This window comes from Balaenoptera acutorostrata, chromosome 15, assembly GCF_949987535.1.
Source record: "Balaenoptera acutorostrata chromosome 15, mBalAcu1.1, whole genome shotgun sequence".
NCBI classification, from domain to species: domain Eukaryota; kingdom Metazoa; phylum Chordata; class Mammalia; order Artiodactyla; family Balaenopteridae; genus Balaenoptera; species Balaenoptera acutorostrata.
In genome coordinates, this window is record NC_080078.1 from 36,565,256 (window position 1) to 36,592,519 (window position 27,264).

The following is a 27,264-nucleotide window of genomic DNA, read 5'->3' on the forward strand; positions in this document are numbered from 1 at the left end:
TTCATTGTCTGGATGTTGGTGTACTTTCTGGACTTCATGCATTCATTTTCTGTTGTGGGTTCTCTGATAGCCCACACACTTCCATATGTTGTACACTGACACCTCTGTGTCCAGAAGAAGGTCTTTCCCCTTCTTCCTGACTTGGTGTTGCTGCCTGCCAGCTACAGCTCCCAGCATTTGGGCCAGGGGACCTGGTCTCTGGCTGTCTGCTTGCCTGTACTTACACTGTGGCCAGGTAGTCTGAGGTGGCCCAGCACCTGGGGTTAGGGTGCAGAGGTTGAATCCTAGCTCAGCCCCCACATTCCTCCTCCTCTAGGACTTTTAGTTGGGTTGCAGGGTGGCTAGGCAGTGCCTCCTGGGTCCCAGTGCCCTTCTCAGCCGTGATGGTGGAGAACAGTGAGCCCCTTTCTACTCCAAACCACCTGGTTGTGTTTCGGGGCTGCTGGGTGGTTTATGGTTGGTTTAGTGGTGGTTGCTGCTGTGACAGTACCTTCTTTCCTACTTTTGTCCCAGGGAGGCTTTTCTCCTCCCTTCAGGGCTGAGGGAGGCAGCACACAAACCACACTCAGGAAACTTTAAATTGTCCTAGCTCTCTGAGAATGGCATCGCCCGGGAACCTCTAAGTGAGTCACATGAGGATAGGAGGCTGGCTGCAATTCCAGGACTCTCCTGATTTAGGATCCAGTGTGACAGAGAACTTCCACTCAGGGCTGTCTTATAATCCTTTTATTCAAGTTTCAAGTGAGCCTAGTCGGCTGTGCACAGAACGAAGGCCTGAGAGCCAGGACTTGCTCCCACTGAGGAAGGCCTGGGAGGAGGTGGGTTGCCCAGCCAACCCCACTTTGACTCTTAAGCAGATAGTGATCTTGAGGAAGGACATATTTTTTTGTTCAATGTAAAATCACTGTTTAGAATAAAGTAAAACCCCATTCTATACTAATTTATGTATCTGCATAAAAGAAGCCTTAATCACAGAAGGTTTTAGAAAGAATTTGCTTTTAATTATTTCCTAATAATTGTTGTAAAAAAAATAATACATGTCTTTTAGGAACTTGATTAAATGCCTAGATAAAGTTTATTTGTAATGGCATAAATGCCAATAAAACAGTGCCTTTTCCTTTAAAAAAAATTTAATTCTCCATTGTTGGAGAGTTGTTCCATTATTTATTTGCATAATCTCCAAGAATTTTCAAAGCAAAGTAAGCTTTAATTGTAGTAGAATCGTCAGATTATTAGGGCTTTACCTTACAGAAAAGATGATTGTTGGCACGAACCCTGTACCAGGCATAGGGTGCCAGTCCTTGATGTGTGTGTATCGTTCAGTCCTCATAGCAACTTTGGAAGGTGGGACAGTGATAGTGATAATAATGACTAATACTTATTGAGCCCTTACTGCATGACAGGCTAAGTGCTGTATACACATTGTGTGATTTAATTCCTTCATCAGTGATCCTAGGGGCAGGTACTGTTTTCATTTCCAGTTTAGATCGGAGGAAGCACACATAGGAGGGAGGAATGAGTGATAGAGATGGACCTGAATTAAGCTCTGGCAGGGTACTTTTCTCACTACCCCAGACTGTGCTTCCTGTGTTGTCAGTATCTAATTAGTAATATATTAATAAATGCACTGAAGAGACCTAGAATGGTCTCCAGGTCATCTAAGGCTTATAACCCTGTGAAAATGTCTACCATTCTATGGATTCCTCATCTTTAGATGTGAGCTTTTTCAGGATGCATTACCCTTTTTGGGTCAAGTTTTTTTGCATCCAGTTTTGACTCAGGAATTAAAAATTCTTCTTATAAAGTTTTCCAGGGTTGATAAGTAAAAGTGCTCAGCTTTTGAAAGATTTAAGAGAAGCATTTAAGTAGTCATGGTTATAGTGCAAGTAATGCCAAAGAAAATGTAGAGAAATTCTGAAAAAAACTCTAAAGAAAGCAGACCTTTTTCACAGGGAATAAAGACTGCAGATAGAAATAGGGGTGAGTGGGGAAGAGAGGATATCGGTGGGAGGGGAGTTTCATGCTCAGAAGTAGAGAAACATGAACACAAAACAGCATCTAAACTCTTATGTAGTTTATTTCTAACACTACCATCTCTCGTTCTCCATCATGCCATTTAATCCTTGCATCAACCATAGGATAGAGGGTCATTGATGCTGAGGTGTAGCCAGAGAGTGAAATAGATGTGGCTGGTTTTCTGGAAGATAGAGAGGCAGCAGGAAAGAGGTGTAAAGAGAACGATGAGTAGAACAATGTAACATTTCAAGAAAATTCATTGTTGAATTTTGTTCTTTGTTTCTATTTTAGGAAAGTAGTAATAGATGCTAAGATTACTACTTGATATCTTTGGCTAGACAAGTAACTTGTTAAAATTGATATTGTGTATCATCTGTAACTGGCACTCTGTAATTCATTGTCTCATTCAGCATGCAGATGTTTGTTGAGGGCCTTCTATATGCTAAGCATTGTATGGCAGGCGCTGGGTAGACAGGATCCCTGCTTTCGAGGTACTTACAGCCTCATGAGTTGTAACAAGAAGTTGATCATATGATTTTAAGATTCATTCATTATGTCTGTAGAGTGTGGAAAAGTTCATACTTCTGGCCGATACGAGGTGTGATAAACTGGTTTGTACACGTTTTGAGAGAAAAATCAGTTCTGCCAATACAGAGAATTTGGGGCTCCAAATGCAATTCAAAGGAGAAAATAAGGTATGACAGAAAGAGAAGAATTTAGAAAACCTGAGGGAAGATTTGTTTTCTAGATGGTTTGTTTAGCTGTTGCATTTGAAAAAAGTCTTTCAAACAAAACTGTTTTCGGATGTTATTGGCTGGACAGATTGAGTCAGTCACTTGCCTGGTATTTGATTTTGTAAAATGAAAAGCTTTTTTCAGCCTACTTGATAGTAGTTCATTCCTTGTTTAAGGTGAAATGCTGACTTCTGATCATGATGCATAAGAATGGGTCTTGCAGCATGTGTGTCAGTGTTTGGTGTGACCGTCCCCTGGACCAAGGTCTCTGTGTGTGGTCTAGGAGGGAAAGGCCCCTCGTGGTTGCGCGTGATGAAGACCTTCCGTTCCTGAGGCGGGCCAAGTTTGGTTGACTTTCTCCTTCCTAAGCTGCTGCTGTGGGCACCCCATCCTTGCCTGAGTGTGATAGAGACTGGGGAGCTCGTAGCTTCTTTTCTCAGGTCAGCTTAATTGAAAGGGGCTCTCGGGCAGGTCTCTGTGAGACCTGGCAGAGACCAGGGGAGGGAAGAGGTTCAGCCCCGCCCCCCCTAAGTGCCTTCAAACCAAGAAGAGTCATTTGTGGTTCCTCAGGGAGCTGGTGACCGGAGGGTGACTCCCCCAAATGTGTATGTTCTATCTCGGGTTCCTGGATGCAGCCAGGAAGCCCCCGAAGAGAGAATTCCTGTTCCCAGCGGCGGCAGTGTGACAGGCTGTCTGCTGTTCACTGTGTGACGGAGCTCGTCTTCTGCTAAGGGTGAACCCCTGGAAAGTGGGGTGTCCTCGAATCTCGTTCAGCCTCAGCTTTGCTCTCTCCTGGGTCCGTCCCCCGGTGACTTGGTGGAGAGAGAGGAATTTACCTGGGATTGGAAGTGGTGGCGCTCAATCTTGAATTTTAGGAACTTCCGATGATTCAGATTGGTATTACCCAACCTGTGTGTTGGGACACTTGGTGTGTAGAAAGCACAGCTGTGTTATGTTGCAACAGCCTGCCTTTCCTGCTTCGCTCTCTTTTATCAATGTTTTGTTTTGAACTAGAGAACAGGAGAAAGTAATGGTGAGAAAAAGGGTGATGGTGTGGGTATGGATGTGCCTTCCTCAAGCCCTACACAACCTCTTTGTTTAAAGAGCCATACGTCATATATGTGGTTGTAGACAGGTTCATACGAGTTGGACTGCACAGGTGAGGACATAGCAGAATTTGTCAACCCTTTCTGAGCCCAAACAGCTGTGAGATGTGCTTGGACTGAAACAGGATGAGAAAAACTGGTTAAGGTGGACAAATTGTGGCAGACCAATAAAAACCAAAACCAAAAGTGAGCACAAGCAGACATAATGCCTGCTACAAACGTAAAAAGTGCATGTGCATTTGGACTAGAACAAGACTAAACCATTAAAGAAAATCAGTCAATTGGAGAATGGCAGCACGCTGGGTGAATTTTTAAAGGTAAGAAAGTTTTTGTGCAGGATAGAATAAAATAACCAGTATCTGTGGCACAGAGCACTCCTTTCCTGCTTTCATCGTGTAGCCCTGGGGTACCATTGTCCCTGTTTTACAGTTGAGGGAATTAAGGTACAGAGATTAAGCAGTTTGCCCAAAGACACAGGGCTAATTGATTCAGACAGGATTTGAACTCCTATGTTCCACTTGTGAGTGTTGTTTTTGCATTTCCATTTCCGATTCCAATTCCTACACTGGACTAGAGACCATGTTCTTCTGCATTTACCTGCTCTTGTCCTGGCCTGTCTGCCCTCTCCTAGGAAAAGTGCTTTGGGACTCTTGGAAGAGTCAGTCAGGGGAGCGTCAGCAGGTTGTTCCAAGCTTTACGTGTACAATATTAGTAGCCCAGTCTCTTCTGGTTTATAGTGCTTGACACCTAATTTCCTCCCCGGCAGATAGGGAGGAAACATGATCTCTATCATAACGACTTCCATTTTCTAGTTTAAATGAGTTTCATTTTCACATTCATAGATTAAGAAGCATTACATTAAACACACACATACATTGATTTCTTTTTTTTTTTTAATTTATTTTTGGCTGCGTTGGGTCTTTGTTGCTGCGCATGGGCTTTTCTCTAGTTACAGTGAGCGGCGGGGGCTACTCTTTGTTGTGGCATACGGGCTTCTCGTTGCGGTGGCTTTTCTTGTTGCAGAGCACAGACTCTAGGCACAGGGGCTTCAGTAGTTGTGGCACGCGGGCTCTAGAGCGCAGGCTCAGTAGTTGTGACGCACAGGCTCAGTTGCTCCACGGCATGTGGGATATTCCCAGACCAGGGCTCGAACCCGTGTCCTCTGCATTGGCAGGCGGATTCTTAACCACTGCGCCACCAGGGAAGTCACTCATTTCTTTTTTTTTAATGAGATTATTGAGTAAAAATGTGTGTACATGTGGACAGAACCTGGAAGGCAACAAACAGAAATGTTAGTTATGTTGGAGTGTTGTTTTCATTTGTTCTTACTTTATTTCATGTGGTCTTTGTGTCTGGAGATCTTAGTGAATCTCCAGGTTCAGGACAATACAATAGCATAAAAGCTGTGGAATGGAACCCACAAAGCCACCTGGAAACAGGAGCTGGGTTGTCGCCAGCAGCACGCCCTGGTCAGTGGTTCTCTCAGAGGTGTTTGCTGTATCCAGGGGTCGAGTCCTGTTGTCTCTTCATAGTTAAGTGTCCTGTAATCGTGAGGAAGCAACCCCAAATTGAGGGGCATTCTACAAAACAACTGACCTACCCTCCTCAGAAATCTCAGAGTTATGAAAGACAAAGTGTGAGGAACCTTTCTAGAATAAAGGAGAAGACAAAGACATGACAACTAAGTATGCTGGGATCCAGAATCAGATTTTGGATCAGGAAAAATAAGTGTGATAAAGGGCATTTTGGGAAACAACTGGCCAGATCTGAGTAAGGGCAATCAGTATATTAAGTGTTGTATCAATGTTAAATTTCCTGAATTTTATAAAGGTATTGCGCTGTGTAAAGGGTGTTCTCAGGAGGCACACAGTAAAGTACTTGGGAGGAAGGGCTCATGGTGTCTGCAGCTACTCTCACAGGTTCTACAAAACAGAGTATGTGTATATGCACTTGCAAGGAGTATCTAGTCCCTTACACTCAGGCAGGAAGAAATGGGTATGTGTTCGAGGTGGTTTATGAGGCATGTATGTACAGAGAACTCAGGAGGCTGAAAAGGAACTGGTCAGTTCTGCAGGGGCAGCCTACAGAAAGTCTTCATAGTCACTGTTTAATCTGAGGGAGGGCTGGACGTGGGGTTTTCTAGACTGAGAGAGAGCGCACCCAGAAGAAAGATTGCTAATACAGGTGCTGGCTCACGGTATTGTGGCTGGAAGGTAGGAGGTGCATCAGGAGGTGCCTGGGAAAGAAGGGCTGGAAAGTGGGCAGGGGCCACCTACTGATGTGCCGTGTGAAGGAGTTTGAACTTCATAGACATGATGGAGATAAGATGCCTTCAGCTGCAAGTTACCTTAAACTCCAGCTAGAATGGCTTAAATGATAGGAAATGTATTTTCTCTTATTACGAGAAGTCTGAGGATGGGGAGGCTTCCAGAGTTGGATAATTTAGCCTAGAGGTGGCTTCATGAACCCAGGTGCTTGTATTTTTTTCTGCAGCCATCCTTAGTGTGTGAACAGTGTCTCCTCTCCTGGTTGAAGAGGGTTGCCACAGTCCCATGATGAAATCCAGTGAGGAAAAGAGAGATCTTTTTCTGAGCATCCCTTACCATTAGGAAGGAAAACCTTTTCCAGAACTGTCTTGTCTGACTTGCCTTCAGTTCCCTTAGCTGGGATTGTGTCACCTGGAAGGGGGAAGGTGATTGTGGCGGTTCTTGCTCCTTGCCTGAGAAGGTGTTGCCCTTCCTAAAAGGAACATCCCGGCCAGCCAGCCGAGGAGGTTGTTGGGGGAAGCAGTCAGAAGGGTTTGCGCCATGGAGAAAAAGATTTTCAGTTTTCTAAAAGTGGGTGGTGGGAGGGGGAGAGGCTTTTAAAAATTTTTTAGAAAGCCACATGGACACATCACCCCACCATTTTACCATTATGACTCTTATTTTTGGCATATTACTTTCCAGCTACTGCCCACATGCACGTACTTTAGTTCTAATCTTACTCTGTGTGCTATCTTGCGTACAATTTCCATTTGCATGTTTTTACATAACATACATTTTCCTGTATTTGTACAGTCTTCATAATTATTTTAATAGATGTATAGTGTTTTATAGTATTATACAGCAATTTATCAAACCTTTGTTATTGGATAACAGTAATAATAATAGCTAATACTTTCTGAACACTTAGCATCCACAGGCACTGTTTAAGTGCTTTACATTTGTTAATTCATTTACTCCTCACAACAACCCTATGAGGTGTAGTAGCCGTTATCACTCCCAGTTTCTAGATAGGGAAACTGAGGCACAGAAACTCTAACTTAACCAAGGTCCCACAGCTGGTAAGTGGGGAGCAAGAAGCAGAGCTGGCATTCAAATGGTGGCAGTATGGGTCTAGAGTTGTAATAACCACTAGGTTAAACTACCTCTGGGTAATGTTTGCATTTGTTTTGATGTTACAGGTAATTCTATGATGAATGTATTTGTACATATCTTGTCCTTTGTACTTGCATATATAGCCAGGTTGTTGTGGGTTGGACAGTGCTTGGTCAGTGAGGAACTAGAGATGACATATATAGGCCACATTAGAGAAGTGTTACTTTGAGAGAGACTGGAAAAAAGGAGTTGCTTTAATTTTCATGCTTGATTACTAGGAAGGATGGTCTATTTTGTTTACTGTTTTATCTTCCTTTGTGATACTTACCTGCTTATGTCCGTTGTGCATTTATTCTTGGGATTCAGTGTACTTAGAATCTTTCTGTAAAATTGACCCTTAACCCTTTCTGTATAATTCAAGTATTTTTTAAGCTCCTATTTTCTTTTACTTTCAATTATTTTTAGTTTCTATATATGTCTTTATTTTCATTTCCTGTAGCTTCAGCACTTTGAGAAATCTCATTTTCTGTTAAGGTTGGGGTTTTTTGATAATTTACCTTTCAAATATGTAATCACTTAAGGCTAGGCTTTAATTTCCTCAAATTACTATTCGTCTAACCTGATGCCCAATTACTATTTTACACACATACGTTCTTATAAAGCATTTTAACATCCTAATTCAGTGAACTAGTTAAATTTCCATTGTTTTCCTTTAATTTGTATATCTGCATTTGCCGTATACTACACTATTTATTGTTTTAGAATATATGATAAAATCTATCATTTTACATAGCCTTCCTCTTATCTCTGTTTAACTTTCCCTTCTTCAGAATTTGAAAAATATTCTTCCTGTTTTATTTTCCCAAATGAACTTTCAGATCATTTTGACGTTACTGTTAAGACGTGCTAGTGTTCCACGTTAAACGCCCCTTTAGGTTAAGATCATAGTAACATATGACAGTTGGAGAGCTATTATGGTTGCTTAGTTTCTCATTTCCGTTTCTGTTTAATTTCTAGATTTTGGATCATTGTTTGACTTGGAAAATGATCTTCCCGATGAGCTGATCCCCAATGGAGGAGAATTAGGCCTTTTAAACAGTGGGAACCTTGTTCCAGATGCTGCTTCCAAACATAAACAACTGTCAGAGCTTCTGCGAGGAGGCAGCAGCTCTAGTATCAACCCAGGAATAGGAAATGTGAGCGCCAGCAGCCCCGTGCAACAAGGCCTCGGAGGCCAGGCCCAGGGGCAGCCGAACAGTGCGAACATGGCCAGTCTGGGTGCCATGGGCAAGAGCCCTCTGAACCAGGGAGATTCTTCAGCCCCCAGCCTGCCCAAACAGGCAGCCAGCACCTCTGGGCCCACTCCCCCTGCTTCCCAAGCACTGAATCCGCAAGCACAAAAGCAAGTGGGGCTGGTGACCAGCAGCCCTGCCACGTCACAGACGGGACCTGGGATCTGCATGAATGCTAATTTTAACCAGACCCACCCAGGCCTCCTCAATAGTAACTCTGGCCATAGTTTAATGAACCCGGCCCAGCAAGGGCAGGCGCAAGTCATGAATGGATCTCTTGGGGCTGCTGGCAGAGGAAGGGGAGCTGGAATGCCATACGCTACTCCGGCCATGCAGGGGGCCGCGAGCAGCGTGCTGGCTGAGACGTTAACTCAAGTTTCACCGCAAATGGCCAGTCATGCAGGACTGAACACAGCGCAAGCCGGAGGCATGAGCAAGGTAAGTGAGCTTCGGTGCTTTGAATTCTTCCTACTAACCAGGGGCACATTCCTGTCCTCCTTTAGGCTTTCCTCCTGCCCCTCCCACATGGAAGAGACAGATTTGGTATTTAGTGCCCTTCTTTCCAGGATACGGATCTCTGCCCCATGCCTTTAAAGTGGGAATTGTTGAAGAAACCAGCGGTAGGCTAGCTTGCATGTCAGACAGTTGAAACTTAGGGAATGAGTTTGGACTGATAACCAGTTTTCAGCCTCTGAGGAGAATGTGTGGAAATAGAACCGCATGGTTGAAAGAGGCAGCTTCTGCTGGGAATCAGCTTTTTGTTGCATCAGTGAATCCGGTAAAGGCTCTTTACCTTCACTTCACGCAGCCGACCAAGTCGTTAACTCTTCATGCCCTTCCCTTTTTACAACCAACTGGTGAAGTGTCTTTTGTCACAGTCTCCGTTTTACCAACAAAGAAGCTAGGTTCCAAGCTGGTCAGCTACCTGCCATGGTTAACAGGGAAGAGATAACATGGCAGAGCCAGGGGGCAGCATGGGGCCTCGGGTCCCAGAGGAAACTCAGAGCAAGGGTTTTCAAAGTGGGGTCCCCAAACCAGCAGCATCAGCATCACCTGGGAGCTTGTTAGAAGTGCAAAGCTACTGACTCCAGATGGTGTGACGCCTGTGCGGGGTTGAGAGCTCTGCTCCAGGGAAAGGCCTTGCAACTGGTGTGTCGTGTAGGAACTGAATGTGGAGAACAGGGAAGGCAGATGCCAGGGTAGATAGGAGACCACTGGGAAAGTGAGAGCTGACAAGGGAAAGAGCGCGGGCTGATCCCACTGGAGCGCCAAACACCGAGATGCACTGAGAAAAGGCTTCTCAGCTACAGCCACCAGTGCACCTGTTTCAGGCAGTATTTGGTACAGCAGATTCCATAACAGTAAAACAGTTTGGCCTGTTCTTTGGATTTGATTATTCCCAAATAAGGGAAAGGGAGAGATCACAGTAGAGCACAGTTTCCCCACAAGGTTGATGCGAGCATTAGGTGACAGCTGTGAACCCTGTGACTGGCTTAGGTAGGAAGAGGAATTTTTTTTTTTCACTTAAGTGAAGGTGAAGTAATTCCAAACGTTAAAATTGCATTTATCTCTTTTGAAGTGTTATTAAGGGGGAATATGAACTTAATTTTTAGTTGTCCCTGGCATTTGAAGAGGGGTCTGTGTGTGAATGTGCCTTTCGGAGTTGGGTTGAGAAAAGATTTCTGTGGGCTTAGGGTTCATGGATAGATTGATGTTTGTTCCTTCCTAATTCACTCATCACTCTTGTCCACGCTGCCCAGTTACGAAAAACTGTTTTGGAGAATTTAAGTCACATGGCAAAAGTAGACATAGGACTCCTGAGTAATCTTAAAAATTATTGAGGGTCCCAAGGAGACTTCTTTAAAACGTGGATATATCTGTCCATATTAGCCACATTAGATACTAAAACAGAATTTTAAAACACAAGCACAGATTCCATTAGCCGTTAAGTATAGTGATATCACATGTCACAGAGCCTCTGGAAAACTCCTCTGTGTTCTTGTAAGGGAATGAGAGCAAAAAAGGCAAATAATGTCTAAGTATTATATGAAAATAGTTTTGACCCCTGAAAGGGACTGAGTCCCTCGACCACACTTGGAGAGCCATTGATAGAATATATATATATTCCTAGAAGTTAGACTTGGCATACCTGAGCACAGTGCCACTCTCACATGTAAATAAATGATTTCCTCATGTCATCAATGTCCACTAAATATTCAGATTTCCAGTGGTTGCATATGTCATGATTTGTTATTACAGACTTTTTTCCCCCAGCTCTGAATAACCTATATTTTATTCACTTGATATGGCTCTTAAGAATTTATTAATCTCTAGGAGTCTTACAACGTATTTGTAGGAGAATCTAGTTGTTTTGCTTGTTTATTTTTTTGTTCTGGGGGTTTCCTATAGTCTGGGCTTTGCTGATAATGTCTTCTTCACTCCATGTTCCTCTGCCCAACTTTTTCATTCCTTTGTACAGAGTGATCTTTCTTTCACACGACGCTTAGCTGGTGCTCACTATGTGGAACGTGAGCCACAGTAGTGCTTTGGGGGCAGCCATCTCTGTCCCCTGTAGGTACCCTGAAGAGGCTGATGGCGAAGGAGGAGTGGGAACTGGCATTTTTGAAAGGTTGTCATGGCCTTTGGTTGGGACAAAAGAACTAATAGTGGTGGACAAATAGTAGGAGTAAGAGACAAGTTCATTTTAAGCAGAATAAGATTTTAAAATGCACTTGGGAAAAGAAACTTTTTTAAAAAGGTAATTTTGTTTTAAAAATTATTGTTACAAAGGAAATGCAGATTTCCTATAAAATAATTTAAATAGTAAAAGAGAGCAGCCCCTCTCTCCTTACAGATAACCACTTCTATCTATACAGATATATTAACACAGATTCTTTTTTAGTATGGAATGGAACCAAACTATTGGGTTGGCCAAAAAGTTCCTTCGGTTTTAAAGTAAAAATAAAAGGCACATTTTTCATTTTCACCAAGAACTTTATTGAACAACGTATTCACTGTTTTGTTCCACTACCTTCTGCCATTTTTCGGGCAACTTCATAATTCCATCTTCAAAAACTTTTTTTTGAGTAAAGAACTGTTCCAGGTGCCTTTTACAGTCTTCCAGGGAATTGAAATTTTTTCCATTAAGAGAATTTTGTAAAGACCGAAATAAATGGAAATCCAAAGGTGCAGTGTCTGGTGAATATAGCAGATGAATCAGAACTTCCCGGCCAAGCTGTAATAGTTTTTGCCTGGTCATCAAAGAAACATGTGGTCTTGTGGTATCTCGATGGAAGATTATGCGTTTTCTGTTGACTAATTCTGGACACTTTTTGTCGAGTGCTGCTTTCAGTTGGTCTAATTGGGAGCAGCACTTGTTGGAATTAATTGTTTCGTTTTCCAGAAGGAGCTCATAATAGAGGACTCCCTTCCAATCCCAAGGGAGATACACACACACACAACATCACCTTCTTTGGATGAAGACCAGTTTTTGGTGTGGTTGGTGGTGGTTCATTTCGCTTGCCCCATGATCTCTTCTGTTCCATATTATTGTACAGTATCCACTTTTCATTGCCCGCCACAATTTGTTCTAAAAACGAAACGTTTTTGTTATGTCTCAGTAGAGAATCACATGCAGAAATATGGTCAAGAAGGGTTTTTTTGCTTAACTTATGTGGAACCCAAACATCAAAGCGATTAACATAACCAAGCTGGTACAAATGATTTGCAGCACTTGATTTGGATATTTTGAGTGTGTCAGCTATCTCCCGTGTGGTATATAACGTTGATTGTTCTCAGTCTCGGTTTGATCGCTATCAACTTCAACTGGTCTACCCAACTCTGGAGCATCATCCAGTAAGAAATCTCCAGCATGAAACTTTGCAAACCACGTTTGACACGTTCTATCAAGTCACAGCACCTTCTCCATACACTGCACAAATCTTTTTTTGCGTTTCAGTTGCGCTTTTACCTTTCTTGAAATAGTAAAGCATAATATGCCAAAAATTTTGCTTTTTTCTTTCATCCTCAGTATTAAAATGGCTACACAAAAATTCACCAATTTTAATGTTTTTTTTTTAAATACACGCTGACATGACAGCTTTTACAATACAATCTAACAAAATTGTTTCGAATGAAGTTAAAGACAATTAAGCACTACTAGAGCCATCTTATGGGGAAAAAAAGGAAAAAACTGAACAAACCTTTTGGCCAACCCAGTACATAAGCACCTTGCTGTTTTACATAACTATATACCCTGGATGCCTTTCCATGCCAGTGTGTGTGCAGATTTTTCCTTTTTTTCTACTGATAGCAAGGTACTGCATTTTGTGATGCACCATAATTTATGTACTCCTCTGATGATGAACATTTGGATTGTTTCTGACTTTTCATTAGTACAAACAGTGCTGCAGTGAATATATCCTTGTGTAGGCATATCCACACGCATCATGGGATAAATTCTGAAAAGTGAGGTTACTGGGTCAAAGACTTTGTTAAAAGTTTTGTTTTTAGAAGTAATCATGCACATGGTTTAACAACTAACAGCCAAATTTTTTAAAAATAGCACTAAGGATAAGAACTGAAAAGGTAGTCTCCCTTAATTTTTGACCCTTGATTCTCCCAAATTCTCTCACCAAAGGCAACTATTTCTTATCTATCCTGCCAGAGATGGTCTGTATATATAGAGGTATAGAAAGGGTGTGTGTGTGTGTGTGTGTGTGTGTGTGTGTGTGTGTGTGTGTGTAGATATCTCTTCTAAACATGAAGAGTAGTATGGCATAACATCTCTCTCTGTGTCTCCCCTCCCAACCCCCACCATGTATAAATGTAGACATGCACCTCCTTTCCACCCCTGAACAACGTAAGTTGGAAGTTGTTCCATGTTAGATAGAGCTCTCAGTCCTTCTTACTAGCTGTGGTACAGTAGTAGTCCTTGATTTGGCTATATCTTTTTTTTTTCTTTTTAATAAATTTATTTATTTTTGGCTGCATTGGGTCTTCGTTGCTGCGCACGGGCTTCCTGTAGTTGCGGCGAGCAGGGGCTGCTCTTCATTGCAGTGCACGGGCTTCTCATTGCGGTGGCTTCTCTTGTTGCAGAGCACGGGCTCTAGGCGCGCGGGCTCAGTAGTTGTGGTTTGCGGGCTCTAGAGTGCAGGCTCAGTAGTTGTGGTGCACAACTTGCTTAGTTGCTCCGTGGCATGTGGGATCTTCCCGGACCACGGCTCGAACCTGTGTCCCTGCATTGGCAGGCGGATTCTTAACCACTGCACCACCAGGGAAATCCCTGATTTGGCTATATCTTAATTTATAGGACTAGTGCCCCAATATCTGTACATTTAGATTGTTTCCAATGTTTTGCTGCTATCACAATTTTTGACTTATATATATATCTTTGTACAGCTGAGTGTATCAGCTGGATAAATTCTTGGGGGTGAAATTTCTGGATTAAAGGATATTGACATTTTTGATAAGCATAGATATTGCCAGATCCTCTCCAAAAACATTATGCAAATTACACCCTCACCAAAGTGAATGAGTCCCTGTGCCCCAAATTCTCACCAACACTGATACTATTCTTTTACTGATTTGCCATTCTCTTAGGCAGATTGTCTCTTAGGCAGAATGTCTTTTCAGAAATTCATGGGCATTTGTATTTTGCTGTTGCTTATATTCTCTGTCAACTTTTCTGTTGCATGGTTTCCCTTTTTTTTTTTGTTGCTTTGTGTTCTTTATATTCTTTGTATATTAGAAGCTAAAGTCTAAAGACAAAAAAATTAGAAACAAAAAGCATAAAGCAGGATGGGAGAAGCAAAATCAAGCATAATAATTTAAAAATATGAAATGGTTCAATTTTTTGACTGAAAATATTATAATTTTAAAAAAAAGCTAAAGTCTTTTAATGAGTGAAAGTTTTTCCCCCTTTTTTATTTGCTAAAGTCTGTTTTACCAGGAGAATGGCCACATAGGTTAACAATATGATAGTCCGGAGTTTTTACCAAATGGATGTTTTCAGTTTTTATAGAAACAAATTTATCCATTTTTTTTCTTTATGGCTTTTGGGTTTTACGTCATGTTTGGAAATGCATTTCTGTTCCAAAATTATGAAATATTCTGTATTTTTTTCCCGTTATACCTTGGATCTTTAACTCAGACTTTATTTTGGCTTGAGTGAGATACAGAAATCTAGCTGTATACATTTTTCCAAATTATAGTCATCCCAGTACCATTTATTTAGATACTACTAATCCAGCTTTTCCCCTCCCCCCGCCCCCCACTGCAGTGACATCATTTTTGGTATATATTTTATTCAGCTTTCAAATATACAGAGTTTAGGTCTATTTCTGGACTTTTTCTTTTGTTTCCCAGATCTTTATTTATTCTGTGCCAGAAACTTACTATCCTAGCTGTGTAATGAATTTTAACATATGATGGAGCCAGTTGCCTTTCACTCTTTTTCAAGAATCCAGTATTTTCTTGCTGTCCTTATAAGATACTCTTCTAGATGTATGGTTCTCAACCCTGTCTGTGCATCAAAATTACCTGGGTTTTTTTTTTTTAAATGTGATGCCTCATCCCTACTGCAGACCAATTAAGTTAGAATCTCTGGTGCATGGCATGAGCATTGATATAGTTTATAGTTCCTCAGATGATTTTCATGGCAGCCGGGGTTGAGAACCTCTGTTTCAAATAAACTTTAGGACTGTTTTTCAGATTCCTAAAAATCAAACAAAAGTCTTGGGATTTGATTGGGATTATATTGAATTTTATAAACCATTTAAGGGGGATTTTGACATTCTAACAGTTTTGTGGCTTTCCAAGTTGTCTTATCCTGTACATACAAGGTTTGTCTTTTTATGGAGTCTTATGTTGCTCAGAAGCATACTATAGTTTTCTTTATATAGGTAATACACCTTTTTTATTAAGTTTGTTTCTGGATGTGTTAATGGGTTTATCATTGCTATTAGAGATGAGTTCTATTTCATTACCTAATTGACTATTGTTTTAGTATAGGAAAGATGTTGATATATACATGTCAATTTGGTAATCTGGCCACTTTATGGAGTTCTCTAGTTTATTCTAATATTTCTTCAGGTGATTCTCTTGGGTTTTCCTAGTAGGCAGTCATCTTTTGCCTTACTGATACTTTTGTCTTCTTGGCAGTATTTCTACCAGTGTTTATGCTCTTGGGCATCCCTGTCTTGTATTTGACTTAAATAGAGATGTATGTAGTGTTTTATTATTAAGTATAATGTGAGCTTTGGTTTTCAATCTTTTAAAATTGGGGTGTAATCTATTACTCATTTATTGGATGCTGGATTTTATCAAATTCCCTTTTGACATCTATAGTGGTTACCCTGTGATTTTTTTTTCTCCTTTGTTTTATTTATGTGACAAATTATCTCAGTAGGTTTCCTACTATCCAACTGAACCATCTCTGTAATTGTGAAATTGAAAGTTAATGTTTTGCTGAATTTTATTGGCTAGCATTCATTTAGAATTTTTGCTTCTCACTAATCAACAGTGAGATTGATCTGTAGTTCTTTTTTTGTGTTTTGTCAGGTTTTGATATCAGGGTTGTGTTAATTTGGTCAGAAAGAGTTTGGAAGCTGTTCACATCTGTTCTTTGGAACAGTTTCGAATTGAATGATCTGTTCCTTGAAGAATTGAGAAACCATCTGTACAACTGTATGGGCTTGAAGCTTTTTTCCTCGAGGGTGACTTAAGATCTTTGACAATACTCCATTAGACTATTGGTCTCTTGAGTCAATATATTTTTCTTTTAGAAAAGTCTAAATATATTTTTATTCTGAAGAAAAACTCAAAATGTGTAACTTCTACTCTCATTAAAAAATATAAAGTGGGTACAATTCCCATGTTACAGATTAGAAATGGAGGCACACAGAATGGAGAGGAGAAATTATTTCATTAAACATATCATGCCGTGTTAACATTATTGCCATGTTGTTGAAATGGCTTATGTTTTCTATTTTAAATGTTTTCTTTAAGAGTCACACAAAATTAGGAATGAGAAAGTAGAAATAACCACAAACATCAGGAAAGTCCAAAATTGTAAGAATTTTTGTATAACTCTTAATTAATTGTAAAGCCTGGATAAAAAGAATTTTTATTAAAATATAGATTGTAAAACTGATCCAAGAACAGGCTGCACGGGTTAGTGATTTAAGAGACCCTTAGCCAGACTTCGTGGGATCCGATCCTGGCTATGCTGTGTGATCGTGGAAAGTTACTCAGCCTCCCTCTGTTCCCTTCATTCTGTGTGCCCCCATTTCAACAGTAGGAAACCTCATATGTTATCTTTTCGGTAGCATGCTCTAGTTTTCTACAGAAAATAACCCAAACACTTGTCTTTTAGGAGGAAAGCAAAAAAAGATATTTAAAGATAAATTTAAGGGGACTTCCCTGGTGGTCCAGTGGTAAAGAATCCGCCTTACAATGCAGGGGACTCGGGTTCAATCCCTGGTCAGGGAACTAAGATCGCACATGCCGCGGGGTAACTAAACCCACGTGCCACAACCACTGAGCTCATGCGCCTCAACTGGAGCCCGCGTGCCACAACTAGAGAAGAGAAAACCTGCATGCCACAACTAGAGAGGAGCCACGCACCACAATGAAAGATCCCGCACGCCTCAATGAAGACCTCATGTGCCACAGCTAAGACCCAGCGCAGCCAAAAAGAAATTAAATAAATAAATAATAAATCTCTTTAAAAAAAAAATAAAGATAAATTTAAGTGGGAATTGGAAGCCGTACACTCAAGTTCTTCTCCTGGCTAGAGGTATTGAGAGTTGTTGCTCTGCACAGAGAAGGTGGCAGAGGGAAGCCAGACACTGGTGGAAAGAGGAAGGTATTGTGACGTATCTGGGCAAGGGGTCCAGACTCTTTATAGTTCTGAGGTTGATAAATGGTTTTACAGCCTTAGAAATACTTTCAGTCCTTTCTTATAAGTAATGTATTGGAAATAACGGACCAAAATAGTTTGTGTGGTAAGCCTTCTTCACAGGGGGTTAGATTAGGGCTTATTTTTTTATAAGGTTTTTGGAATATTGTTCTTTTTTTAGAAAGTGGTCAGAAAACGGGGAGCTAGCTTTCCGTAGAGCTCTCCCTGAGGGGTGAAGGGTTTTTTTTTAAATAAATAAATAAATTTATTTATTTATTTATTTATGGCTGTGTTGGGTCTTTGTTGCTGCGCATGGGCTTTCTCTAGTTGCAGCGAGCGGGGGCTACTCTTTGTTGTGGTGCGTGGGCTTCTCATTGTGGTGGCTTCTCTTGTTGCGGAGCACGGGCTCTAGGCACGTGGGCTTCAGTAGTTGTGGCACGAGGGCTCAGTAGTTGTGGCTCATGGGCTCTAGAGCGCAGGCTAAGTAGTTGTGGCACATGGACTTAGTTGCTCCACGGCATGTGGTATCTTCCCGCCCCAGGGCTCAAACCCGTGTCTCCTGCATTGGCAGGCGGATTCTTAACCACTGTGCCATCAGGGGAGTTCTGGGGTGAAGGTTTTGATTTTTAGATCCAGACCCCCCTGGATCCAGTCAACCAACATTTTGGTCAGATGAGATAAAGTGGTCGTTCTCAGACTTGGTGTCCAGCACAGGCACTGCAGGCTTGTTAACCCAGGGTGCTGGGCCTCCCCAGAGTTCCTGATTCAGTAGGTTTGGGGTGGGGCCTGAGAATCTGCTTCTCTTGCCAGCTCTCAGGTGACCATGGTTGTGCTGATCAGCGACCACACTCCGAGAATTGGCGTGCTGAAGGGATAGATTAGCCGCATATGGTCAGTAAGAGAGGAGTAGGGCCAAATTGGCTGTTCAGAATAAGTGACTCACCTTCTCTATTTTGGAATGATAATTGGAAATTTCTAACATTCAATAGCAAGAGAAATAATACTGTACATTTGTCTGATCCTTTTCTCTTTCTCATGTAATGTCATCTCATCTGATCCTTGAAATAATGCAAAGGAAACAAGGAAGTTTTTTATTAAGTAAATCCTAATTTGGCCTTTTTGAAAAAGATCATAATGGAAGTAAATGGTCAGTTTATAGAATGAAAAGGTTGAAAGCTTTGAATTAATACAGTGTGCTGTGTGATAATTATATAGCTCCTGTAGGCACAGGTTTTTTTTTTTAATTTTTTTTAAAATTTTTTATTTATTTTTTTAATGCTATTCTTGTCTGCTTACATTCTTTTTATTTATGTATGTATGTATGTATGTATGGCTGTGTTGGGTCTTCGTTTCTGTGCGAGGGCTTTCTCTAGTTGTGGCAAGCGGGGGCCTCTCACTATCGCGGTCTCTCGTTGCCGAGCACAGGCTCCAGATGCGCAGGCTCAGTAATTGTGGCTCACGGGCCGAGTTGCTCCGCGGCATGTGGGATCTTCCCAGACCAGGGCTCGAACCCGCGTCCCCTGCATTGGCAGGCAGATTCTCAACCACTGCGCCACCAGGGAAGCCCAGGCACAGGTTTTTGGTAGAAATGTTAAGCAGTCTTGTACTGGCTCAATAATTGTATCATGACTTTAATGGAGAATATGTGATTCAGGATGTACTGAACTTCCCATGATAATTATCCATGAATTTTTTTAAAATTTTTTTGATTAAATGAGGTTGTATATGTCTATTTAGTGGCTTTACCCGCAGATTGTACTGACCTGCTGCTGCTCCTGTGATTGTTGTTGTTGTCGTCATCATCATCATCGTTAGTAGCAGCAGCAGCCACTTCAGCAGCTCAAACTGCCTTCCCCAGATGCAGTACAGCCAAGTGCTTAAGAGCAGAGGTTGGGATCTGGAGTAAGCTGCCTCAGTTCAAGTTCACTCTCCACTAATTTATTAGCTGTGGGAAAATAATATAATCACTCTGGGTCTTAGTTGTTTGTCTTTTAAATGAGGATAATAATAGTATCTGCCTTTGAGAATTGTATAGATTAAGAGGGGATAGTAATAATACCTACCTCATAGAATTGTGCTGATTAGATGAGACGGTGTATGTATAGTTCTTAGCACAGTGTCTGGGTTTACTGAAAAACTTTCAGAGAAGATTGGTTAGTTAGCTGGCTAGGTGCTTTCTTACATAAAGGATTTGAGATAATCACATTTGAAGTGATAATGAGACTGCTTTTCTGCTGTTTTCAGAGAATTATTTTCTAGTAATAAAAATAGTTGACTGTACAAAAATTGAAAGTTTTGAGACGAAACCATAATCTTATCACCCAGTTCATAATTGGTGTTAACTTTTTGATGTTTTCCCTAGCAGTCTTTTATCTATAATTATCTATCTCTTTTTAAAGTCAAAGTTGGAGTTATATTTCTTTTTTTCCAGTTAACTTTGTAACTGATTATTTTCTGTAGCACAAACTGAATGAATGTTTTGCATAATAGCAACTTTGAGTACTTTGATTTGATGTCTCCAGGGTGACTACTTTGAAGAGTATACTTGTAAGAAAAACCCATCAGCTTTGTTACTTTCTAACTAAAGGTCAACAATTAGGATCTGGGGTTAAAACTTACATGTATTAATTTTTTAAATATTTATCGTTTTACTTTCATTATTAATATTTTTAAAGGTATAATTTACATAGAGTGAAAGGCACAGATCTTAAGTGTTACAGTTTGATTTGTCAAAACTCATGCCCGGGCTTCCCTGGTGGCGCAGTGGTTGAGAATCTGCCTGCTAATGCAGGGGACACGGGTTCGAGCCCTGGTCTGGGAAGATCCCACATGCCGCGGAGCAACTAGGCCCGTGAGCCACAATTACTGAGCCTGTGCGTCTGGAGCCTGTGCTCCGCAACAAGAGAGGCTGCGATAGTGAGAGGCCCACGCACCGCGATGAAGAGTGGTCCCCGCTTGCCACAACTAGAGGAAGCCCGCGCACAGAAACGAAGACCCAACACAGCCATAAATAAATAAAATAAATAAATAAAAATTTAAAAAAAAAAAAAAAAAACTCATGCCCATGTAACCCATACCCTTATCAAGATACAGGGCATATTCATTACCCCAGAAAGTTCCTTTGTATTCCTCCCTTTTCCTGTTCTCTCCACCCCCATGTCTGCTGTCACTACTGATTTCTTTCACCATGGATGAGTTTTACCTGTTCTCAAACTTCATATAAATGGAATTCTGTAATGTGGGTTTTTTTGTTTGTTTTTGGTGAGGCTTCTTTTGCTCACGGTGTGTGTTTGAGATTCATCCATGTTGTTGCCTGAATTTAGTAGTTCTTTTTATTGCTAATTAGTATTCTGTTGTATTAATATACCATGATTTGCTTATCTAGTCTCCTATTTATGGATGTTGTGGTAGTTTCCGGTTTGGAGCTGTTAAGAATAAAGCTTCTGTGAACATTTTTGTATAAGTCTTTGTGTGGACATATAAATTTTCATTTCTCAGATAAATAACTAGGAATGGAATTGACTGGATAAGGAGGGGTCTGTTTCTGGACTCTAGTCTGGGAGTCAGCAAACTATAGCCCATGGGCCAGATCTGGCCCACAACCTAAGAATGGTTTTTATGTTTTTAAACGATTGGTTAAAAAACAAACTAACAAACAAATAAATAAAAGAATGAGGGATGGAAACCATAGGTCACCTGCTAAGACTAAAATACTTACTAACTGGACCTTTACAGAAAAAGTCTGCCACCCCTGTTCTAGTCCATTCCATTGATCTGTTTATTTCTTTAGCTTTATAGTAAGTATTAAAATTGGGTTGCTTAATTTCTCATTTTCATTTCTGTTTAATTTCTAGATTTTGTGTCATTGTTTGACTTGTTTGTTGCTAATATGGAGAAATATAATTGGTTTTTCTTTATTAACATTATATCCTGTAACTTTGCTAAACTCACTTGTTAGTTCTACTTATTTGGTGGATGCCTTAGAATTTTCTAGGTCATGTTGTCCTTGTAAAATAAAGACAGTTTTACTTCTTCCTTTCTAATCGGTATGCTTTTTATTTTTCTGGCTTTACTGCTCTGCCTGAGACCTTCAGTGTTTAATAAAAGTGTTGAGAGCATACATCCCCTGTCTTATTCTGGATCTGTGGAGGAAGACATTCAGTCATTTATTAAGCATGGTGTTAGTTGTAGGCTTTTAAAGGTATCCTTTGTCAGGATGAAGAAGGCCCCTACTCTACGTAGTCTGCCGAGTCTTTTTATCATAGATGATTGCTGAATTTCATCAAATACTTTTTCTGTATCTATTGAGAGGATCAGGTGGATTTTCTTTATTCTGTTAATGTGGTAAAGTACATCTTTCTGAATGTTGAACCAACCATACATTCCTGGGATAACCTCCCTCGATCGTGATGTATTAACCTTTTTACGTACTACTGGATCTGATTTATTTTATTTATTTATTTTTTAAACCGAGTTAGGATTTTCCTTTCGTCCTCCCTCCCTCCCTCCCTCCCTCCCTCCTGTTTTTATTTGGCTGCGCTGGGTCTTAGTTGTGGCGCACGGGATCTAGTTCCCTGACCAGGGATCAAACCCGGGCCCCCTGTATTGGGAGCTAGGAGTCTTAACCACTGGGCCACCAGGCAAGTCCCAGATCTGATTTATTAGAATATTGTTTAGGATTTATGCGTCTATATTCATGAGGGATATGGGTCTATAATTTTCTTGCAGTGTCCTGATACGGTTTTGGTATCAAGACTACACTGGTTTGTTCCCTCTTCCTTTCTTTTCTGAGTTTAGTATTTTTTCTTAAAATGTTTGATAAAATTCACCAGTGAGACCATCTGGGTCTGGAGTTTACCTTGTGATAAGGTTTTAAATTATAATTTGATTAGTTTAATAGGTACAGATTATTCATATTTTTCATTTCTTCTTGTGTTAATTTTGATAATTCGTGTTTTTCAAGGAATTTATCCATTTCGTCTAAGGTCTTGAATTTATTTGGCATAAAAGGATTCGTAATATTCCCCTAATTTCCTTTTAATGTCTGCAGACTCTGTAATAATGTCCATTGCCCCCTCTTTCAATCTGATATTTATAATTTTATGTTTCTCTCCTTTTTCCCTGATCAGTCTGGGTAGGGATTTGTCAACTTCATTGGTATTTTCAGACAACCAACTTTTGACTTGTTAATATTCTCAGTTTTATATATCATTGATTCTCTTTTTGTTATTTTCTTTCTTCTACTTTGGGTTTTCTTTGCTCTTTCTAACCCCTTGGGGTAAATGCTTAGATCATTGATTTTAGACTTTTCCAATATTAACATTTGAGCAATAAATATTGGTCTACACTGCATTTCATAAATTTTGATAGGTTTTTATTATCATTTAGTTCAGAATATTTTTATATTTTACTTGTAATTTCTTCTCTGACTCATGTTTCTTTTTTTAAAAATTTATTTATTTTTGGCTGCGTTGGGTCTTCATTGCTGCACGTGGGCTTTCTCTAGTTGTGGCGAGCCGGGTCTACTCTTTGTTGTGGTGTGTGGGCTTCTCATTGCGGTGGCTTCTCTTGTTGTGGAGCACAGGCTCTAGGTGTGCGAGCTTCAGTAGTTGTGGCACATGGGCTCAGTAGTTGTGGCTTGCGGGCTCTAGAGCACAGGCCCAGTAGTTGTGGCGCACGGGCTTAGTTGCTCTGCGGCATGTGGAATCTTCCCGGACCAGGGTTTGAACCTGTGTCCCCTGTGTTGGCAGGCAGATTCTTAACCACTGCGCCACCAGGGAAGCCCTGATTCATGTTTCTATGTAGAAGTGTGTTGCTTAATTTTCAAATATTGGGGATTTTTGCAGATATTATTTTGTTATTGATTTCTAATTTCATTGTGGTCAGATAACATGCTCTATATGATTTTTGTCCTTTGAAATTTACTGAGACTTGTTTTATAGCCCAGCATATGGTCTGTCTTGATGAATGTTCTGATATGCTCGAAAAGAGTGTGCCTCCTACAGTTGTAGGGTGTAGCGTTTGTAAATGTCAATTAGAGTAAGTTGATTGTATTCAAATCGGCAACGTCCTTACTGATGTTTTTTCTGTCTCTTCTATCAGTTACTGAGAGAATATTAAAAATATCCAACTGTAATTATAGATTTGTCTATTTTTACTTTAAGTAGAATGAAATTTGATTACGTATTTCATGTATTTTGATGCCCTTTTATTAAGTGAATATACATTTTGGATTATTATGTTTTCCCGATGAATTGAGCTTTTTTATCATTCTACATGTTTCTCTTTATTTTTATTAATATTCTTTGTCTCATTAACATAGCTGCTCCCACTCATTAATATTTGCAAAGGATATCTTTTTTACCCTTTTGTCTATGTCTTTATATTTAAAGTGTGTCTCTTGGAGCGAACATATAGTTGGAACTTGTTTTTAATTTATTCTGACAATCTTTGTCTTTAAATGGAGGGTTTAGTTTATTTACATGAAATGTTGATACAGTTAGACTTAGGTCCACATCTTGCCATTTGTTTTCTATTTGTCCCTCTGCATATTGTTGTTTTTTTTTCTCTTCGTTCCTTTCCTGCCCTTCTTTTGAAGGCTGATTTCAGCATCTTTGTCATCTCTGTGTTTGTTTCATTTGCAGTCTTTTGTTCGTTTGTTTAAATATATAATTCCAGTTACGGGTCACATTTTCCTGCCTCTTTGCATGTTTAGTAATTTTTGATTACGTAGTGAATATTGTGGATATGTTGTTGAATAAGTTTTGTTGTCTTCCTTTAGAGAGTGTTGGATTTGTTCTGGGAGACATTTGACTCCACTCTTTGTATTCCTCTTGGGTGTTTTTCCGTCACTGCAAACATTTTAGGAACCATTCTCAAGCCCAGCTATTAACGTGTCTCTCAGACTTTAACACAGATTAGGGCACGGCTTCTTAAACTTTAATGATTTGCAGATCACCTGGGGATCTTGTTAAGGTGCAAATTCTGCTTTGGGAGGTCTTGGGAGTGGGGTGCTTTGAGTCTGCTTTTCTCACCAGCTCTAGGAGGGGCAGTTGTTGTGGCTGTGCCCTCCAGGCACTGGGAGGTCTCTCCATCTTGATGGTGTGAGCATAAGTTAGGGTATGTAATGGGTGCCCATTGGTGATTGGATATATCACACTTCAAAAGTTATCTGTTGTTTCTTTCCTTGTTCAGTGTAGAAAGTTGGGAAGTACTAAACCTAACATTCTTTATGTAAATGGGTCCAAAGCATGACTTCAAGGATTGACTTCCCCAAAATGTTTCTGCAATATTTTGGAAAGAGTTACGTTTACTGTAGACAGTAATTTGCTGTCCATCTGTCACCAAGTTAAAACATTTAGGGTTTTTATGTTGATTACCACGTAATACTTATGGCATTTTTTCAGAATTACATAATGACTATAACATAAAATTTCAGTATGATCCTTTTATGAACAAGGATAACAATTACTGTATTTACCCTTTCTGAATTATGGTAAGAGAAGAGCAGGCAAGGAATGACACTTCTGGGCTGGGGTGCCGATTGTACTGGGCTCTGCGCTGGGTGCTTTGCAACACGATCTCAATTCGTCTCATGTTTAATAATCCTGTGAGGTACATGCCATATCTGTTTTGCACATGGAATAAAATATTCTGAGCCACTTTTCTGTCTCCCAGGAAATTATTCAAGATGACACATGTTAAAAAGTGGCAGACTTGACTTACAGCCCATCCATGTCTGACTCCAAGGTCTGTATTTTTTCTACTACACCATTTTGTCTGTAATATACCAGGATTCAACGTAAGACGGGGAAGTGCATAATACCTAATTTTCTGTGTATGGATAAGGTTTTACCGCCATCTACAAAATTTATAGAATAGATAACTTGGAGAGTGAGTCTAATTTCCCAGGACTATTTTTGTTGTACAGAAGGATTTGCTGCTTACACCCTTCTGGAAACACACATGTATACTGTGGGCCTTGCCTGTGGTCTCATTAGGCTGTGGCTCTCAATCTGAAATAGTAATTCAGCCAAGCAAGTTTTGCAAGACCCATAAAGAAGTTGATTTTTCTGGCTAGTGAAGAATTGTTTACCTCCCATGTGGGAGGCCAGCATAGTTATAATTACTTTTTATGTGATTTTTTAAAGTGATCTTGTCTCTTAAAAATTTTTTTTTAAACAATACTACTACTGTAGCAAAGAAAGGTTTCATTTGTGACTTTCCGGGGTTTTCAAATTTTCAAAACACACCAAAGAACAATATAATCAACATCTATGTTTCTGTTAGTCAGAATTAACACATGTTGATATTTTTCAGATTTTCTTCACAGTTGGTTTTTGGTTTTTTTTTTCTTAATTTTTATTTTTATTTTGGCCACACCACATGGCTTGTGGGATCTTAGTTCCCCGACCAGGGATCGAACCTGGGCCCATGGTGGTGAAAGTGCCAAGTCTTAACCACTGGACCACCAAGGGAATTCCCTTTTCACTTTTAAAGTAGACACTTTTTGGGAAAGTTTTAGATTTATAGAAGAATTGGAAGATAGTATTGAGGATTCCTATACTTCTTCCTCCCCCCATTACTGTTTCCCATATTATTATATTTGTATATTTGTCACAATTAATGAGCCAATATTGATACATTATTATTAACTGAAATCCATACAGATTTCCTTAATTTTCCCCTAATGTCCTTCTTCTTTTTTTAAGATTTCATCCAGGATACCACATTACATTTGTTATGTCTTCTTAGGCTCTTCTTGGCTGTGACATTTTCTTAGACTTTCCTTGTTTTTGATGACTTTGACAGTTTTGAGGAGGACTGGTCAGGTGTATTTAGGATGCCCCATTATTGGGATTTGTCTTATGTTTTTATTGTGGTAGGACTGGGGTTTTAGACTTACGGGGTTATGGAAGGAAGATCATAAAGTGCCATTTTTTAAAAATTAATTAATTTATTTTGGCTGCGTTGGGTCTTCGTTGCGCACGGGCTGTCTAGTTGCAGCGAGCGGGGGCTACTCTTCATTGCGCTGCACATTTCTCATTGCGGTGGCTTCTCTTGTTGCAGAGCACGGGCTCTAGGCACACGGGCTTCAGTAGTTGTGGCACACAGGCCTAGTTGCTCCAAGGCATGTGGGATCTTCAGGACCAGGGATCGAACCCGTGTCCCCAGCATTGGTAGGTGGATTCTTAACCACTGCGCCACCAGGGAAGTCCTAAAGTGCCATTTTTATCACATGGCAAAGGGTGCATATTGTCATCATGGCTGATCACATGGTTGTGTGGCTTACCTGGCTGAGTTCGTGTCTCTGCTGTACTGTTCCATTCCCTCCCCCTTCTAGCCTGTCCTCTTGGAAAGAAGTCACCATGCACAGCCCCCACTTAAAGAGTGGGGTTGGGCTCTATCTCCCTTGTGGTGGGGTGTCTGTGTAACTTATTTGGAACGCTTCATGGGAAGATTTGTCTCTTTTTCATAGTTTTTTAAAATAAATGAAATCAAATCTAACAGATTAAAAATCTAAGTGTCTTATACACGATATACATGGTACGCTATACGTATTCATCTCGTTAAAAAAAACTTGTTATTATTAAAATTGATACATATAGATTTGATTCATTTTTAACATCTATTCATATGACTTAAAATTCTTCTTTAATTTTTTTGTATTAAAATTTTTCTGTATTTGTGCAGATTTTTGAGTATACACATGACACTCTGAAAACTTTGCCTTTTACAAGAACTTAAAGCAGTGGGTGTAGCTGAATCTCAGAAACAAGAGGTTTTTGTCTTAATAACTGTTAAAATAAAAATTACTCACAAATGGAGTTTTCCCCAAACATTTTTTATTTTTCTTTG

General features: G+C 40.2%; 1 protein-coding gene across 2 annotated transcripts in view; it reads left to right on the top strand.

The window, feature by feature from the left end:
* CREBBP (CREB binding protein) overlaps positions 1-27,264 on the top strand; it is a 130,584-nt gene that overhangs the window by 15,196 nt on the left and 88,124 nt on the right. For both annotated transcript variants that reach the window (XM_007181543.2, XM_007181546.2), the window contains exon 2: positions 8,233-8,945. In XM_007181543.2, coding sequence (XP_007181605.2) covers positions 8,233-8,945 — 713 coding nt within the window. The remainder of the gene's footprint in view (positions 1-8,232; positions 8,946-27,264) is intronic.